At 41.1% G+C, this 19113-nt stretch overlaps 2 protein-coding genes across 84 annotated transcripts in view; one reads left to right on the forward strand and one right to left on the reverse strand.

Moving 5' to 3' along the window:
• MLH1 (mutL homolog 1) overlaps positions 1 to 15561 on the forward strand; it is a 54643-nt gene extending 39082 nt beyond the window's left edge. For 29 of the 34 annotated variants that reach the window (XM_077992066.1, XM_077992068.1, XM_077992067.1 and 26 more), the window contains 6 exons: positions 5546 to 5654; positions 7601 to 7664; positions 12243 to 12407; positions 13224 to 13316; positions 13610 to 13723; positions 15198 to 15561. In XM_077992066.1, the coding sequence (XP_077848192.1) occupies positions 5546 to 5654; positions 7601 to 7664; positions 12243 to 12407; positions 13224 to 13316; positions 13610 to 13723; positions 15198 to 15365 (713 nt within the window). In that variant the 3' untranslated portion in view covers positions 15366 to 15561. Of the gene's footprint in view, positions 1 to 5545; positions 5655 to 7600; positions 7665 to 12242; positions 12408 to 13223; positions 13317 to 13588; positions 13724 to 15197 lie in introns of all 34 variants that reach the window. The other 5 variants (XM_015131399.3, XM_028843925.2, XM_077992056.1 and 2 more) reach the window with 4 other exon arrangements.
• A 2153-nt stretch (positions 15562 to 17714) lies between these two features.
• The window catches only part of LRRFIP2 (LRR binding FLII interacting protein 2), a 128322-nt gene continuing 126923 nt past the window's right edge, over positions 17715 to 19113 (reverse strand). For all 50 annotated transcript variants that reach the window (XM_077992123.1, XM_077992118.1, XM_077992121.1 and 47 more), the window contains one exon: positions 17715 to 18679. In XM_077992123.1, coding sequence (XP_077848249.1) covers positions 18569 to 18679 — 111 coding nt within the window. In that variant the 3' untranslated portion in view covers positions 17715 to 18568. The remainder of the gene's footprint in view (positions 18680 to 19113) is intronic.

Raw genomic sequence — 19113 nt, forward strand, 5'->3', positions numbered from 1 at the left:
TAGTTGTAGATTGGCCCCTTTGTAGAGCAAGTCTATTAGGTGCCATTTTTATGGCAGCCTGTGCTCACTTTGTGTCTCTGTCACATTTTGGTAATTCTCACAATATTTCCAATTTTTCATTATTACTATATCTGTTATGGTGATCTGTGATCAGTGATCTTTGGCATTACTATTGTAATTGTTTGGGGCACCATTAAGCTCACTGTCTTATGTGGACATAAACCATGCCCACATAAGACAGTGAGCTTAATTAATAAATGTGTGTGCTCAGACCCCTCCACTGACTGGGTGTTCCCATGTCTTCCTCACTCTCCTCAGGCCTCCTTATTCCTTGAGATGCAATAATATTGAAACTAGGCAAATCAATAACCCCAAAGTGTCCACAAGTGTTTAAGTGAAAGGATGAGGCCGGGTGCAGTGGCTCACGCCTGTAATCCCAGCACTTTGGGAGGCTAATGCGGGTGGATCACCTGAGGTCAAGAGTTCGATACCAGCCTGGCCAACATGGTGAAACCCCGTCTCTACTAAAAATACAAAAATTAGCTAGGCCTGGTGGTGGTCGCCTGTAGTCCTAGCTATTCAGGAGGCTGAGGTATGAGAATCACCTGAACCCAGGAGGCGGAGGTTGCAGTGAGTCGAGATCATGCCATTGCACTCCAGCCTGGGCAACAGAGTGAGACTACGTCTCAAAAACAAAAACCAAAACAAAACAAACAAAAAAACTGAAAGCAAGAACTTAATGAGAAAGGCATATTAAAAGCCAGTATAGGTTGAAAGCTAGGCCTCTTGTGCAAGTTAGCCAAGTTATACATGAATGATAAAGCGAAACAGCTTTATTGCTGTAATAAAGTTTTGGTGGTCTGGATAGAAGATCAAATCAGTCACAGCATTCCCTTAAGCCAAAGCCTAATCCAGGGTAAGGCCCTAACTTGCTTCAATTCTTTGAAGACTGAGAGGGGTGAGGAAGCTGCAGAAGAAAACTTGAAAGCCAACAGAGACTGATGAGGTTTAAGGAAAGAAGCCACAAGTGCTGAGGTAGACACTATAGCAAGTTATCCAGAAGATCTAATTGATGAAGGTGTCTTACATTAAACAACAGATTTTCTATGTAGACAAAACAATCTTCTATTAGAAGGTGCCATCTATGACTTACATAGTTAAAGAGGAAAAGTCACTGCCTGGCTTCAAAGCTTCAAAAGACAGGTTGACTCTCTTATAGGTACTAATGCATCTGGTGACTTTAAGTTGAAGCCAGTGCTCATTTGCCATTCCAGAAATCCCAGGGCCCTTAAGAATTATGCTAACTCTACTCTGCCTGTGCTCTATAAATGGAACAACAAAGCCTAGATGACAGCACATCTTTTAGAGCATGATTTACTGAGTATTTTAAGCCCATTGTTGAGACCTACTGCTCAGAAAAAAAGATTCCTTTCAAAATATTACTGCTTATTAACAAGGTACCTGGTCACCCAAGATCTCTAATGGAGATATATAAGGAGATGAACACTAACATGGCATCCATTCTGCAATCCATGGATCAAGGAGTGATACTGACTTTCAAGTCTTATTTAAGAAATACATTTCATAGGGCTCTAGCTGCCATAGATAGTGATTCTTCTGATGGATCTATGCCAAGTAAATTGAAAACCTCTGGAAAGAATTCATCATTTTAGATGCCCTGAAAAACATTCGAGATTCCTGGGAGGAAGTCAAAATATCAACATTAACAGGAGTTTGGAAGAAATTGCATCCAACCCTCATGGATAACTTTGAGGGGTTCTAGACTTCATTGGAGGAAGTAGCTGCAGATGTCGTGGAAATCACAAGAAAATTAGAAGTGGAGCTTGAAGATACGACTGAATTGCTGCAATCCCATGATAAAATTTGAACAGATGAGGAGTTGCTTCTTATGGATGAGCATAGAAAGTAGTTTCTTGAGAGAGAACTTAATTCTGGTGAAGATGCTGTTAATATTGTTGAAATGGCAACAAAGGATTTAGAATATTATATAAACTTAATTGGTAAAGCAGCAGCAGGGTTTGAGAGGATTGACACTGGTTTTGGAAGAATTTCTACTGTGAGTAAAATGCTATGAAACAACATGACAAACTACAGAGAAATCTTTCACAAAACAAGAAATCAGTTGATGCAGCAAACTTCACTGTTGTCTTATTTCAAGAAATTGCAACAGCTTCCTCAGCCTTCAGCAATTACCACCCTGATCAGTCAACAGCCATCATCAGGGCTAGATCCTCCACCATCAAAAAGATAACAATTCGCCAACAGCTCAGATGACTATTAGCATTTTTTAGCAAAAACTTTTTAAATTTTATTTATTTAATTTATTGGAGACAGAGATTCACTCTGTCGCCCAGGCTCACTGCAACCTCCACCTCCCAGGTTCAAGTGATTCTTGTGCCTCACCCTCTCAGGTAGCTGGGATTATAGGCATGTGCCACCACACCTGGCTAATTTTGGTATTTTTAGTAGAGACAGGTGTTTACTATGTTGGCCAGGCTCGTCTCGAACTCCTGATCTCTGGTGATCCGCCTGCCTCGGGCTTCCAAAGTGCTGGTATTATTGGCATGAGCCACTGTGCCCGGCCAGCAAAAAAGTGTTTTTAAATTAAGCTGCGTACATTGATTTTAGACATAATACTGTTGCACACTTAATAGATTACAGTGTGGTGTAAACATAAGTTTATATGCACTGAAAAACAAAAAATTTCACATGACTTGCTATATTGTGATATTGATTTTATTGCTGTAGTCTGGAACTGAACCTGCAATATCTCAGAGGTATGCCTGTATCTACTTGTTCTGTGATACTTGTTATTGTCAGTTTGTTTGGATTTGCCACATATTATCTGATCATAATTCTTTCCTGTAGCTGTTTTATGGTCTGCCTGAACCTTTAGTGGGGCCTTTGGTGGCTTAGTCCTTTCACGCCTAAGACAATAGAAGTTCTAAAAACTGGGAAGTCCAAGATCAAGGCCCCAGCAGATTTAGTGTCTAGTGAGGGCCCACTTCATCATGCATGGCGCTGTCTAGCTGTATCCTTACATGGTGGAAGGGGATAGCTAGCTCTCCGGAGTTTCTTTCATAAGGGCTAATCCCGCTAATCCCAACAATGAGGGAAGACCTAATCACCTCCCAGAGGCCCCACCTCCTAATAGTGTCACCTTGGGGGTTAGTATTTAACCTGTGGATTTTGTGGGCACACAGACATTCAAACAATAGCCATGGCAAACTTTTTTTGCTTTGTCTAATTCACTCTTATTTTGAAAAGTATTTGTGTTGGGTTTAAAACTCCAGATTGGCAATTATTTTTTCTTAGTGCATTGAAGGTAATAGTGTATCATTTTCTGATTTCTACTCTTGCTCTTGAAAATTCAGCTATCGGTCTTAAAATTTGTTACCTGTTGAAAATTCAGCTACCGGTCTCATATTTTATTTACTTAGTAGGTAATCTCTCTTCTTTCTGAGTACCTTTAAGATCTCCTTTTAAAACTACCACGTAGTAACCTTGTGTGTCACGTGTGGATTTTGTTGGGCTTGCTAGCTGAGACTTGACAGTTTTCATCACTTCTGGGATATTCTCAGGTATTTTGTCTTCGAAGTCTTCAGATACTGTCCTCTTCCTGCCCTCTCTCCGACTCCTTCTGGAACATGAGTTATGTATTTATTATCTCCCATGTACATAAGTTATCTTTACATATTTTCAGTTTCTTTATCTTTCTGTGTTACATTCTGGATAATTTTGTTGATCTACCATCCAGTTAATTACCTTGTTAACTTTGTCAAATCTGTTTTTAAGTTTATCTTGATTTTTCTTTTCAATTATTGTATTTTTCATTTTTAAAAACTTTTATGTGCTCATTTGGAAATCTTGATCCCAGGAGATAGTGGATAGTGTCCTGCTGTTTACTCATGGTTTTAATACTTCTTTTTTTTTTTTTTTTTTAATTTTATTTTTTATTTTTTTATTTTTGTCCTTTTTCTTTTTCTTTTTCTTTTTTAAATTTATTTATTATTATTATACTTTAAGTTGTAGGGTACATGTGCATAACGTGCAGGTTTGTTACATATGTATACTTGTGCCATGTTGGTGTGCTGCACCCATCAACTCGTCATTTACATCAGGTATAACTCCCAATGCAATCCCTCCCCCCTCCCCCCTCCCCATGATAGGCCCCGGTGTGTGATGTTCCCCTTCCTGAGTCCAAGTGATCTCATTGTTCAATTCCCACCTATGAGAACATGCGGTGTTTGGTTTTCTGTTCTTGTGATAGTTTGCTAAGAATGATGGTTTCCAGCTGCATCCATGTCCCTACAAAGGACACAAACTCATCCTTTTTTATGGCTGCATAGTATTCCATGGTGTATATGTGCCACATTTTCTTAATCCAATCTGTCACTGATGGACATTTGGGTTGATTCCAAGTCTTTGCTATTGTGAATAGTGCTGCAATAAACATACGTGTGCATGTGTCTTTATAGCAGCATAATTTATAATCCTTTGGGTATATACCCAGTAATGGGATGGCTGGGTCATATGGTACATCTAGTTCTAGATCCTTGAGGAATCGCCATACTGTTTTCCATAATGGTTGAACTAGTTTACAATCCCGGTTTTAATACTTCTTGAGCATGCTGAACATACTTATTTTATGTTATTTGCTGATCTTTCCAATTCCTGAAACCTTTACAGGTCTCATTCTGTGGATTCTTCCGGATTCTAATTCATGGGGCTTTTTTTGTAATTTTGTAACTGTTAATTCCTCATACTTTATCTGTGGGGAATTACTTGAAGCCTGGCTTGACAATGAAATTCTGCAGAGAGAATTTGCATTTGATTCTACTAGGAAACTGGAGGAACAGTCAGCCCCGATTATCAGTTTAAATTAAAATCTCTGCTTAAGGTTTTCAGGTACCTGCTTAGCATGAATCCTGACTGGAAAAGCATATGAGGACCAGTTTATGATTACAGATTCACAGGGTGTCATTTTTTCTTCCAACACCAATGCTAGAGGTGGCAATTTTGCTTACTGCCCTTGGAGGGGCAGGGAAGTGGGCATGGGCATAGTAGTATGGTTTTCCTTTTCACTGGGGGTGCAGCCTTTGGAGTCTCAGCTTCATGTGTTGGGAAAGTGGCCTCCTAGTAGACTCTCCATTTCAAACCATTCCATGCTTTTGTCCTCCTTTTGCCACCTTCAGAGCCTGTGAAAACTAATGTTTGTGATTCCTGAGGTTTCTCAAATGTCTTTGGATAAAGTTGACTTCAGAGATCTCGTTACCTGAGTTCCTACTTTGTCTTAGATTTTGATCCTTGGGTGTCTTTAATCTTTTAGCAATTCCTTGTTGTGTGTTAAAAGATTAGTTCTATTTTATTCCTCATTTGTGTTTGTTTTCACCAGGAGGCTCAATTCAGGCTTCTTTGCTTACTTGGTGTCTCTAGCTCTGGTGCTTGGTGCTTTGGGCAATGAAGTGGGGTTGGTAGGATTCCATTACTTACCTGTTTTTTGGTTTTATTTTTTGTTTTGCAGTTCTTCGGGAGATGTTGCATAACCACTCCTTCGTGGGCTGTGTGAATCCTCAGTGGGCCTTGGCACAGCATCAGACCAAGTTATACCTTCTCAATACCACCAAGCTTAGGTAAATCAGTGAGTGTGTGAACAAGCAGAGCCACTAGAACAATGGTCCAGGGAGCACAGGCACAAAAGCTAAGAAGAGCAGCATGAGGTAGTTGGGAGGGCACAGGCTTTGGAGTCAGACAGATGTGGTTTCAAATCCAAGTTCGACCATTTCCCATTTATTTGACTGTAGACAAGTTACTTTCCTAAACTATGTCTCAGATTTCTCATCTGTAAGTTGTGGTATTACTAGTTAATGTGCAGGGGTTTTGTTTGTTTGTGAGGGTAAGAAATAACCCAAGAAGCCTAGTCCTTGGTAGTTGCTCAGCACCCTGTAAATGTTGTGAACCAGGTGGTGAGGGTTTGGTGCTGCTAGAGAATTCTCTGTATGCAACAGAGTATTGTAGGTGATGCAAGAGAAAGAAGACCTGATGCCTTCTTTCCTCCCAGCTTTGAGAATGGAGCAAAGGCCTACTCCAGCCACCAAGCAAGCCAGTGGGCTTGATCAGCACAGGAAAGGTGACCCCATCAGTTTCATTTGACTGTTGCATGGCTGGCAACGTTTCTATTGATTGTTTCCAGGGACCTTGGTGGATGAGCTCCTGTTGAGTCTAGAATCTGTATTAAATCTATTCTCAAATAGGTAATGCATATGGGAGGATGCTGCCACCTTGCATATACTAGACATCACCTACCTACTGTGAGACTCTCCCTCTAAGCCCTGCTGTGGCCTCAGAGTACTTATTGGCCCTGTCAGTGGGGCAGCCACTATACATTGCATGGAGTTGGTACATGAGATAGAAACCTATTTGCCATCCCTTGAAACTGCCCCAGTCCAGAAGCTTCCTGTTAGCACATGTACCTCCTTGTATGTATTCAGAACTCATTCCTGCTAGGCTCGGAAACCCATTTGGTGCAACTCTGTTCAAGTTCCATTGTCTGCTTTGAGAATGCTTGGGCTTGTATAGTGAGCTGTCACTTTTCAATTTGTTAGGAATTCTACTCCCCTTGCTTTTTCTTTTCCAGCATGTCTAAGGGAATGACCTCCAAGGCCCCAAATCACAGTTGCATTCATGTTCTTTCATCTCACAGATACAAATTCAGGCCAGTCCCAGATTTGCAAAATGTGAATTGGTTTTCCAGTAAGGGGGTAGAAAAACATAGGGAGAGAACTGGGTTCAGAGTTCAATATCTGGATTCAAGTCCTTCCTTTAGCACTTTACTGACATAGAATAACTCAGCTACTCAATAGGTGCCTCAGTTTCCCCACCAAAATGCAGACATAGCAGGTGCTTTGTCTGCTTTGATGAGAAGAAGTCTTTAAGCAAGTCTGTGGGGTTCAATGTGTTTTAAGAACTATAAAGTACCATATAAATGTGGATTTATTCCCATTGTGTTTTTGGAAGTAATTCAATATAGTGTGTACTTCATAGCTGCTTTTGGACTATCGCCAGCCAGTGTATCATCCTAAACTACATGTCAGCGTAGTGTAATCCTGCCTTAGGTCTATTTTTGATTATTTAGGAAGACTCCCTGCCCTCCCTGTACATTTCATATAATTTTTAATAAGTTGTAAAAAAAAAAGTGATTTATAGGATTCTTTGTAAGTGGGGGAAAGGTAAGCAGACAAAAAACTTTTTAAATTTTACTGCAGAGTGTTAGAAACCAGTGTATAGCACCAGACAGGTAGGGACAGAACATGAGTGGTAGCAAGCCAGACTTGGTTTTAGTGCTCTAACCTATCTGTTAGAGGCTGGCCACTCAAAGCCCTGGTTGAAGATGTTGGGAATCCCAGCTTTTTGGAGGGGTAAGAGATTTTGTTAGACCGTTAAGCAGATTCCACAGCCAGGCAGAACTATTTCTGTCTCATCCATGTTTCAGGGATTACTTCTCCCATTTTGTCCCAACTGCTTGTATCTCAAGCATGAATTCAGCTATTCCTTAAACTCACTTCATTTTTATTTTCAGTGAAGAACTGTTCTACCAGATACTCATTTATGATTTTGCCAATTTTGGTGTTCTGAGGTTATCGGTAAGTTTAGATCCTTTTTACTTCTGAAATTTCAACTGATCATTTCTGAAAATAGTAGCTCTCCACTAATATCTTATTTGTAGTATATTAAATTTTTCTAAAAATTCTTAGGATAGTTGCTGTATTGTATGATTTGCATATGGAGGTGTCTATAAGAAGTTTTATACTTTTTAGCAAAATAGTCATTTGGTAGCCAACTTAAACAAATGTTTATTAGTACAGAAGTTAATAAATATCTACTGATCCTCAGCCAGGTGCAGTGGCTGATGCCTGTAATCCCAGCACTTTGGGAGGCCGAGGCGGGCAGATCATTTGAGGTTAGGAGTTCAAGACCAGCCTGACCAATATGATGAAATCCTGTCTCTACTAAATTACAAATATTAGCATGGTGGTGGGCACCTGTAATCCCAGCTACTCAGGAGGCTAAGGCAGAAGAATAGTTTGAACCCAGGAGGCAGAGGTTGCAGTGAGCTGAGATCGCACCACTGCACTCCAGCCTGGGCAACAGAACGAGATTCCCTCAAAAAAATAAGTATCTACTGACACTTAATACTTGGAAAGGGACAAAAATAAACATTGTCTAAAGCCATGGTCCAAATGCAACCCCTACCAACAATTTTAGTCCATTTCTTCCAAGACTTTTTTTTTTCCTATGCTTTTTGTGAAAACTGTCAAAAACTTTTTCAATGCCGAATTTTAGTTCTGAGTTAAAAATCATACTACCTGTTTATATGGTTTCATATCTTCTTTTTTCATGTGATATACTCTATAAAAAAGCCTGCTGAGATTTTGATAGGGATTATGTTGAATCTAGATCAATTTAGGGTGAAAAACTTTTGTTAGATAAATCCCTTAGTATTTCACATTTTTAAATGCTAAATGGTGTTTTTCAAAAATTTTTTCTTTTCTTTTTTGAGACAGAGTCTTGCTCTGTCGCCCAGGTTGGAGTGCAGTGGCAAAATCTTGGCTCACTGCAACCTCCACCCTCTGGGTTCAAGTGATTCTCAAACTGCCTCAGCCTCCCAAATAGCTGGGATTACAGACATCTGCCACCATGCCTGGCTAATTTTTTAAATTATTTTTAGTAGAGATGGGGTTTCACCATGTTGGCCAGGCTGGTCTTGAACTCCTGACCTCAGGTGATCTGCCCACCTTGGCTTCCCAAAGTGCTGGGATTACAGGTGTGAGCCACTGCGCCTGGCCTCAAAATTTTTTTTTTTTTTTAAGAGACAGGGGTCTCACTCTTGCCTAGGCTGGAGTGCAGTGGCGTGATCATAGGTCACTGAAGCTTTGAACTCCTAGGCTCAAGTAGCTAGGAATACAAGTGCGTACCACCACACCTGGCTAATTAAAAAAAATTTTTTTTTTCATAGAAACGGGAGTCTTGTGTTACCAAGGCTAATCTCAAACTCATGGCCTCAAGTGATCCTTTTGTCTCAGCCTCCCAGAGTGCTAGGACTATAGGCATGAGTTACTTCACCCAGCCAAAAAACTTCGATTTCCTATTGTTTATTTGCTAGTATATAGAAATACGTATAGTTTTGTACATTGATGCTGTATCTTGCAACCTTGTTCAACTCACTTATTAGTTCTAATAGATTTTTTGTAGATTCTATCAGATTTTCTATATATGAACATGTCTTCTGAGAATAAAGAAACTTTTACTTCTTCCTATGCAATCTGAATGCCTTTTATTTCTTTTCTTTTCTTTCTTTCTTTTTTTTTTTTTTTAAGATGGAGTTTTGCTCATCGTCCTGGCTGGAGTGCAGTGGCTGGATCTCGGTTCACTGCAACCTCCACCTCCCGGGTTCAGGTGATTCTCCTGCCTCAGCTTCCTGAGTAGCTGGGATTACAGGCGCCCACCACCACGCCCAGCTAATTTTTTTTGTATTTTTAGTAGAGACGGGGTTTCACCATGTGGCCGGGCTGGTCTTGAAGTCCTGACCTCAGGTAATCTGCCCGTCTCGGCCTCCCAAGGTGCTGGGTGGGATTACAGGCATGAACTACTGCGCCCAGCTGCCTTTTCTTTCTCTTGTCCGACTGCACTGACTAGAGTCTCCAATACAATGTTGAATAGAAGTGGAAATAATGGGCTGGGCATGGTGGCTTATGCCTCTAATCCTAGCACTTTGGGAGGCTGTGGTGGGCAGGTTACTTGAGGCCAGGAGTTTGAGATCAGCCTGGCCAACATGGTGAAACTCTGTCTCTACTAAAAATACAAAATACAGTTGGGCATGGCAGTCCACGTCTGTAATCCCAGCTACTTGGGTGGCTGAGGCATGAGAAATGCTTGAACACAAGAGGCAGAGGTTGCAGTGAGCTGAGAATGCACCACTACACTCCAGCCTGGGCAACACAGCGAGACCCTGTCTCAAAAAAAAAAAAAAAAAAAAAGGAAAAGCGAAGTGGTAAGACTGGAAATCCTTCTCTTGTTCCTGATCTTACGGGGAAAGTCTTTTACCATTAAGTATGCTGTTAGCCATAGATAGGTTTTTTGTAGATGCCCATTATGAGGTTGAGAAACTTCCCTCTGTTCCTTATTTGCTAGAGACTTTATTTAGGATTGGATGTTGAATTTTTTTCAAACGCTTTTTTTTTTTTGCATCTACTGAGATAATCATAAGATTTTTCTTTTATAGTTTGTTAATATAGTGAATTACATTGATTAATTTTCGTATGTTAAACCAATCTTTGCATTCCTGGGATGAACCCTGCTTGGTTATAATATACAATCCTTTTTATATATTATGGGATTTGATTTGCTAAAATTTTTATTGTAATTATTTTATCTGTGCTCATGAATGTTACTAGTTTATAGTTTTCTTTTAGTCTTTGGTTTTGGTATCAGGGTAATGCTGGCCTCATAGAATGAGTTGGTAAGTATACCACACCCAGCTAATTTTTGTATTTTTAGTAGAGATGTTTCCTCCATGTTGTCCAGGCTGGTCTCGAACTCCTGACCTCAGGTGATCCACCCGCCTCAGCCTCCCAAAGTGCTGGGATTACAGGTGTGAGCCACTGCGGCCAGCCTGTTTCATATTTCTTAGGGTAGAAGCTGAGGTTGCGGATTTGAGACCTACCTTCTTTTCTAATACAGGTGTTAAGTGCTACAAATTTCTCTTAAGCACTGCTTTAACAGCATCCCACAAATTTTGATAGTTTGTTTTCGTTTTCATTCAGTTCAAAATACCTTCTAATTTCCCTTTCGATTTCTTCGACCCACAGGTTATTTAGAACCGTGTTATTTAGTTTCCAATTTCTTGAGGATTTTTTAAAAAATATGGTACTGATTTCTAATTTATTTCCATCTTGGTCAAAGAACATACTTGCCTTTTTTTTTTTACACTTAATGAAACTTTTTTTATGGCCCAGAATATGGTCTGTGTTGGTAAATGTTCCATATGTATTTGAAAAGAATTGGTATTCTGATCTCTTTGAGTCGAATGTTCTAAGTATATCAAGTTGATAGTGATGCCCAAATCTCCTATGTCTTTCCTGATTTTCTGCCTGTTCTATTATTGAGAAAGGGGTATTGAAACTTCCAACTATAATTATGATTTGTCTGTTCTCTTTGCAGTTCTCTTAGTTTTTGCCTTCATTTACATACACACACACACACACACACACACACACACACACGCACATATATATATAAAATTTCTTTTTTTTTCTGAGATGGAGTCTCACTCTGTCACCCAGGCTGGAGTGCAGTGGCACAATCTTGGCTCACTGCAAGCTCCGCCTCCCGGGTTCACGCCATTTTTCTGCCTCAGCCTCCTGAATAGCTGGGACTACAGGTGCCTGCCACTACGCCCGGCTAATTTTTTGTGTTTTTAGTAGAGACAGGGTTTCACCGTATTAGCCAGGATGGTCTCAATCTGACCTCGTGATCCACCTGCCTTGGCTTCCCAAAGTGCTAGGATTACAAGCATGAGCCACCGCGCCCAGCCTGTATATTTTAAAGCTCTGTTACTGGGTAGGGTACATAAACATTTAGGATTGTTAAATCCTTTTGATAATGGACTCTTCTATTATGAAAAAATAATGTCCTGTGGGTTTATAACATATGTAAAAGTATGAGTAACAACATAACAACATCAGAAGGGGAGAAATGGAAGATAACCTAGGCATCTTATTTTTAAGCATAGTTTTCCCTTTGTTTCTGCATTAGATGATTGACCTGAAATGTCATTCAATTTAACTTACTCTCCATCCTCACCCCCGCATTTTAGTTATGAGGCAGTAGAAAGAAATGATCTGCCTCGTGGTTTTCTAGAAATATGAAAGTTGAGTCCTTAAGGCTACACAGAAGGAAAGTACCTCCCCAGGACTTCACCCTTCCCATCCGTTCAGCAGGCTTTTCATCTGTCGTATCTTCTCTGTTGAAATGGCCATTGACGAAGAGGAGGAAAGGGGTTTTGTTGTGGATTGTTCGGGCACTTCCTTTGGGGTATATGGGGGATGAGTGTTACATTTGTGGTTTCTCACCTGCTATTCTGATAGTGGATTTGTGGGAATTCAGGCTTCATTTGGATACCCCGTTAAAGCTTGCTCCTTCATGTTCTTGTTTCTTCCTAGGAGCCAGCACCACTCTTTGACCTCGCCATGCTTGCCTTAGATAGTCCAGAGAGTGGCTGGACAGAGGAAGATGGTCCCAAAGAAGGACTTGCTGAATACATTGTTGAGTTTCTGAAGAAGAAAGCCGAGATGCTTGCAGACTATTTCTCTTTGGAAATTGATGAGGTATGACAGCCATTCTTATACTTCTGTTGTATTCTTCAAATAAAATTTCCAGCCAGGCACGGTGGCTCATGCCTGTAATCCCAGCACTTTGGGAGGCTGAGGTGGGCAGATGACTTGGGGTTAGGAGTTCAATTCCAGCTGGCCAACATGGTGAAACCCCATCTCTACTAAAAAAATAGAAAAATTAGCCGGGCGTGGTGGCATCCAAGCTGCTTGGGAGGCTGAGGCAGGAGAATCACTTAAACCCAGGAGGCAGAAGTTGCAGTGAGCCGGGATTGCACCACTGCACTCCAGCCTAGGCGACAGAGCAAGACTGCGTCTCAAAAAAAAAAGTTCCAAGATCAGGACTAGGCCTTCCCTCAGAAGCAGCAAGTGACATATGTGACATCCTCTCCATTCCCTATTTGCATTTCTAGGTTACATAACTGTACTATTATCTATTCATGCCTACTTCTGTTCCCAGGGTGAAGGACCCAGACATGGAGAGTCGAATCCCTGCAGGCCATTGTAAATGAGATTATGCCATTTGCTCCCATTTCTTCTTACTCCTTGATCTTTGGGGCTCTCCATCTTGATGTGTTCTTTGGATCATGAACAGATCCAAAGAAAAGGTTGTTCTGCTGTGCTGTGTGTCAGGATGAAAAACTGTTTAAGTGTGTAGGTCTGCCCCAAGTGCCCAGCCCAATCAAGTAACATGGTCGCCCAGAGTGGCAGAGAGGAGGACAAGGCCTGGGAAAGCACTGGAGAAATGGGATTTGTTTAAACTATGACAGCGTTATTTCTTGTTCCCTTGTCCTGTCTTTTTCCTGCAAGCAGGAAGGGAACCTGATTGGATTACCCCTTCTGATTGACAACTATGTGCCCCCTTTGGAGGGACTGCCTATCTTCATTCTTCGACTAGCCACTGAGGTCAGTGATCAAGCAGATACTAAGCATTTCGGTACGTGCATGTGTGCTGGAGGGAAAGGGCACATGACCACCCTTTGATATGGAATGATAAAGATGATAAGGGTGGGACAGCTGAAGGCCTGCTCTCATCCTCACTAATATTCATCCCCAGCAATATTCAGCAGTCTCATTTATAGTTTTAATGCCTAAAATGTCATATTTAGTTTTTTAGCTTTAAGTAGTCTGTGATCTCCATTTAGAATGAAAATGTTTAAATTCATACCTATTTTGAGGTATTGAATTCTTTGGACCAGGTGAATTGGGACGAAGAAAAGGAATGTTTTGAAAGCCTCAGTAAAGAATGTGCTATGTTCTACTCCATCCGGAAGCAGTACATATCTGAGGAGTCGACCCTCTCAGGCCAGCAGGTACAGTGGTGATGCACATTGGCACCCAAGGACTAGGACAGGCCCTCATACAATCTTTAGGAAATGAAACTTGCCCATCTCTAAAATTTTGGGATTTCTTTGTACCCAACAAGGTTCAAACACAATAGTCAGCTTTTATTCATGAGTTTTACTTCCATCTGCTGATGTAGAACATACCTCCAGAGTGACCTCAGAAATTGTCAAATGTGAAAGCACAAGCCATCACAGTGAGAAATAGGAGGTTGAGTTAGATTGTCTAAGGCTGGAGAGTCCATATACTCCCACTGTTGGCTCTGAAGTGTGTAGCCAGTCTTCAGATTCTGGGTCAGTCGCCCCTGCTCTTTATCCAACCACTGCCCTGCCAGGAAAACAAGGCTCTATAACTCCTCTTACAGGTCAACTTGACACAAAAAGGGTGCCTGGATTCCTAATGTTTCATTGTCACTTTTCCCAGTCAGATGATAATGCTTTTAAAATCAACATATATTTGGGGGGAGGTTGGAGGGGAGAGTTGAAATATTCTAAGAATCAAAGGGTAGCCCACTTTAATCAGAGTATGACCCCTGATTGGCCACAGTCATCTCCTAAGCAGTGTGAGCCAGTTTCAGATGAGGAGGCTGAAGGCCGCTCGGGCATGCTCAAGGATTCCAAGTCTGTAGGTGGGAGGGCAGAGATTTAGTCCTGTTGGCCAAAGCCTCTAGGGAGTTTCTCACTCCAGTGGAGAAGGCAACACACTTACCAAACTCTGTGGAAACTATCTCATTTGATGTGTGGAAACTATCTCATTTGATTGGAAATTTTACCTCAGGCAAAGGAAGGACAGTTGAGAAAGAACATTTTCTTACAAATGAGACAGCTAAGGCTTACAAGAAGGAGAGGAATAATGAGGCAAAGTAATCCTCATTAATATTTTCATTCCTCCCCTGGGGATTAGAACTATTTTCAGACCCGATTTTAATGGTAAGTTAGGTACTTCCTACGGTTGCCATCCAAATATCAGTCAGGATCAGACATGATGTTAGCTCCTGCTACAATAAAACCATTTTCTCCCTGAATGAAAACAAAGGTTCCACAGGAGACAGTCCCACAGAGCGGTGGCTTCTTTTCCCCCCTTAAAAACCTCATGTTGGCTGGACACAGTGGCTCACACCTGTAATCCCAGCATTTTAGGAGGCTGAGGTGGGAAGATGGCTTAAGCCCTGGAGTTTGAGGCTGTATTGAGCTATGATCACGCCACTGCCCTCCAGCCTGGGTGACAGAGCAATACCTTGTCTCTAAATAAATAAACAACAACAAAAAAATCCTCTTGTGTTCAGGCCTGTGGTATCCCTGAGAGGCTGGTGCACAAGATCCACTTCAAAAGCCCTAGATAACACCAAGTCTTTCCAGGCTCAGTGCACATCCCATCAGCCAGGATACCAGTATATGTTGGGATGCAAACAGGGAGGCTTATGACATCTAATGTGTTTTCCAGAGTGAAGTGCCTGGCTCCATTCCAAACTCCTGGAAGTGGACTGTGGAACACATTGTTTATAAAGCCTTGCGCTCACACATTCTGCCTCCTAAACATTTCACAGAAGATGGAAATATCCTGCAACTTGCTAACCTGCCTGATCTATACAAAGTCTTTGAGAGGTGTTAAATATGGTCATTTATGCACTGTGGGATGTGTTGTTCTTTCTCTGTATTCCGATACAAAGTGTTGTATCAAAGTGTGGTATACAAAGTGTACCAACGTAAGTGTTGGTAGCACTTAAGACTTACACTTGCCTTCTAGCTGGTAGCATTCCTTTATACATGGTGGATTAATTATAAATAAATAGTCAGATGTATCCTAACATAATTTCTTATTTAATTTTATTATTTATATATTGTGTCAGTTCAGAGGCCAAAAAGAGCTCATGAACATGTCGCAGGCTCTGACGGCGCTGACCATGGAGAAGGCTGGATTTGATCATCTAGTGTCTTCAGTAACCAAAGCTAATTATTAAGGAAAAAAACTTGAAGAAAGAAAATAGTCCTTACTTCATCTATAATGAGTTTTTGGTTTTTAGGGTTTTTTCTTTTTTTTTTTTTTGAGACTGAGTCTTGCTCTGTTACCCAGGCTGGAGTGCGGTGGCATGATCTTGGCTCACTGCAACCTCCGCTTCCCAGATTCAAGCAATTCTCCTGCCTCAGCTTCCCAAGTAGCTGGGATTACAGGCACCTGCCACCACGCCCGGCTAATTTCACTATGCTGGCCAAGCTGGTCTCGAACTCCTGACCTCAGGCGATCCTCCTGCCTTGGCCTCCCAAAGTGCTGAGATTACAGGCATGAGCCACCACGGCCGGCAAAAGTATGAATTTTTAAGTTAGCCCACTTTGTTAATGACTGTGAGTACTAATAGCTTAAGATAAAGAAGTTTCTAGGTAATCTTTTTTGAAGGATGATGTAAAAATATAAACTTAAACTGTGAGTGACAAAATAAGCTTCCTTAATAAATATTAGCCTATATTTAGAGAAATGGAGCATTCAGCTCGGGAAGGAAGAATGTCTATGGTTTTAAGGTAAAATCCAGATTCCAAGACTCAGTGAAGAAAGTTCAGTGATAAAGAACAGACTACTCTCATCTTATGAAGAAATGGAGCAATTTCACTTGGAAAGACTAGGACGACAGAATGTTACACATATATTTATTGTGCCACAAAATAGGCAAGGTCAGTTTTGAACAGTAAGAACTCCACAAAGTAGACCAGGACATCTCAGAAGTGAGGTTCCATGAGCCCAGGTGGGGCACAGGCTGAGTGACCTTTAGTGGAGAGGAATAGGGGGTTTTCTGAGCTTCAAGAGCTGGGCCACACAGTATGTTGGTTCTAGCTGGGATGGAGTTCTAGAATAAACCTGCACTTTAGAACACCTTTCCACCCACCCCCAACCACACAACTTGCTACTGAAAATGTATAGGCTGAGGCACAATGGCTCATGCCTATAATCCCAATACTTTGGGAGGCTGAGGCAGGCAGATCACTTGTGGTCAGGAGTTCAAGACCAGCCTGGGCAACATGGTGAAACCCTATCTCTAATAAAAATACAAAAATTAGCAGGGTGTGGTGGTGGGCACCTGTAATCCCACCTACTTGGGAGGCTGAGGCAGGAGAATCAAGCTTGAACCCAGAAGGCAGAGGTTGCAGTGAGCCAAGATCATGCCACTACACTCCAGCAGGGGTGACAGCACGAGACTGTCTCTCAAAAAAAAAAAAAAAAGAGGCCAGGCACAGTGGCCCACGCCTGTAATCCCAGCACTTTGGGAGGTCGAGGCAGGCGGATCACTTGAAGTCAGAAGTTCAAGACCAGCCTGGCCAACATGGCAAAACCCCGTCTCTACTAAAAATACAAAAATTAGTCGGGCGTAGTGGTGCACACCTGTAGTCCCAGCTACTCAGGAAGCTGAGGCAGGAGAATCACTTCAACCTGGGAGGCAGAGGTTGCAGTGAGCCGAGATCGTGCCACTGCACTCCAGCCTGGGTGACTAAGTGAGACTCTGTCTCAAAAAAAAAAAAGAAAAAAAAGAAAATTTATAGAAAATCATCTCAGTTCAGGAGATTGGTATCCATATTTTTTAAATGGCTAATTAAAAAAGGAACAAATATTAGAGATTTTATTCACTTTTGAATTACCTTTTTAAAGTCTACTTTTATTATCTTATGTGCCTTTAGTCACTAGATTTTCCCAATATATTTTCTATGTAAGCATTTTAAAGATACAATAATCATTTCAATAAAACCACCTGGGTACTAAGAGCAAAAGAGAAGCATAAATTCTGCAAAGTAATTGCACTTCATGATTTTAAAAAACCTCTTGGACAGGGTACCTCTAAAGATGAAACTAAAGTCTTTAAAAGTTCTACATTCCAGATTGTTTTTCCTCGAGAAGGAGACAAAAGAAGAGGGATGTGGTTGCCATGATTTGTTTTAAAGTCTCCTGTAACAAAATGAACATGTCAGTAGCCAATTGTGGTTGGCAAAAGGGTGTATTTAATAGAATCTGCAGGCAGATTTCTGATCTGCCCACCCTGCCCTACCCTCCCCCTTTGGGTTTGTTTGAGGTTTCATTCCACAAATAAGCAGCAGATAAAATACTTTACAAGGTACAGCACAGTTGTATTGAAGAAAAAAGGACCCAACTCTTAAACTTTAAGAGTATTAGGCCTGGACTTCCCCTGCCCCATGCAATAAAGCGAGTTTTATATACACTCCCCCATATTTTTTTCTAACATTTTCTTATATAAATTTAAATATTTTACAAAAAAAAAGGCTTTTTTCCTCCAAACATATAAATTTGAGTGAAACATAGATTCCCCACCCAAGAACTTGTTTCTTCACTAAAATACAAATGTCGTCTGATATTAAGGGTAAATTTAGTCTTTTGACCACTGGAGATCACTGAAGTCTGAATTGCACCGTGGAGAAGGCACTTGTGTTTTCTGAGGTCTCCAGCAAGTATCTCAGTGAGCACTCATAGAATTGCTGTCTGTCCTCCAGAACCCGTGCCAAGGCCTCCGAGTGCCCAGTTACTGAGGCAGCTGGGGAAAAATGTTGAGTAAACATGATTCTACAATTACGGAGATAAAAAATAAAAACAGCATGGACTGGTTCTAGCCTAGAATCAAACTACAACAAAATCCAAAGTGTTCATTCATGAAGATTCAAACTGGCTTCATTCTCTCATAAATTATAAAATACAAACGTGGCTGTTTTAATGACAAAACTCAAAACAGTACTAAAAGGGGTTTGTGTCAATGGACAAAAGTCAGTCCCTCTAGGTAGGGCCCCAAGGAGCATCACCCAGGTTGAAGGGTGGTTTTCCTACTGCTGGGCCAAAAGTGCTGTCCTGTTGGCCTTCATCTTCTCCAGCCGCTTGGCCAGGTGGCTGTTGGTCATCTCCATCTCCTCAATCTTGTCCAGTGCTGTTCGTAACTGGAGACAGGGAGAGTGCAGTCACTACATGTGGTCAGAAACAACATCCAGTGCTACTCTATTTTCAACTTCCTGGGAAATGAAAGCACTGCTAATTGTGATGGCCTTGCGCAGGACCCACAGCCTCATTTTTTCTGTCAGAGGTGTTAAATGATGATACTGAGGATTGTTTATTTGTTTTAATCACAGAAAGGATATATAGAAGTTGGAGAAATAGACCTGATCTGAAGCAGAAATAAAAACTATCTTTTTACTTATTATCTAATTGACCAAAACATAAAAGTAAATGGCAGTCACTATGCAGGTCAAAAACCAACACAAATTAGTTAAGTGACTCCCCTGCTGTTTCCTTAAGTATCACATTTCTTACACAGCTAAGAATTTATTTCCAAAAGATTTTTCTTTTTAGGAATGTGTTCTCCAAGAAGCATATT

This window comes from Macaca mulatta, chromosome 2, assembly GCF_049350105.2.
Source record: "Macaca mulatta isolate MMU2019108-1 chromosome 2, T2T-MMU8v2.0, whole genome shotgun sequence".
Lineage (NCBI taxonomy): Eukaryota > Metazoa > Chordata > Mammalia > Primates > Cercopithecidae > Macaca > Macaca mulatta.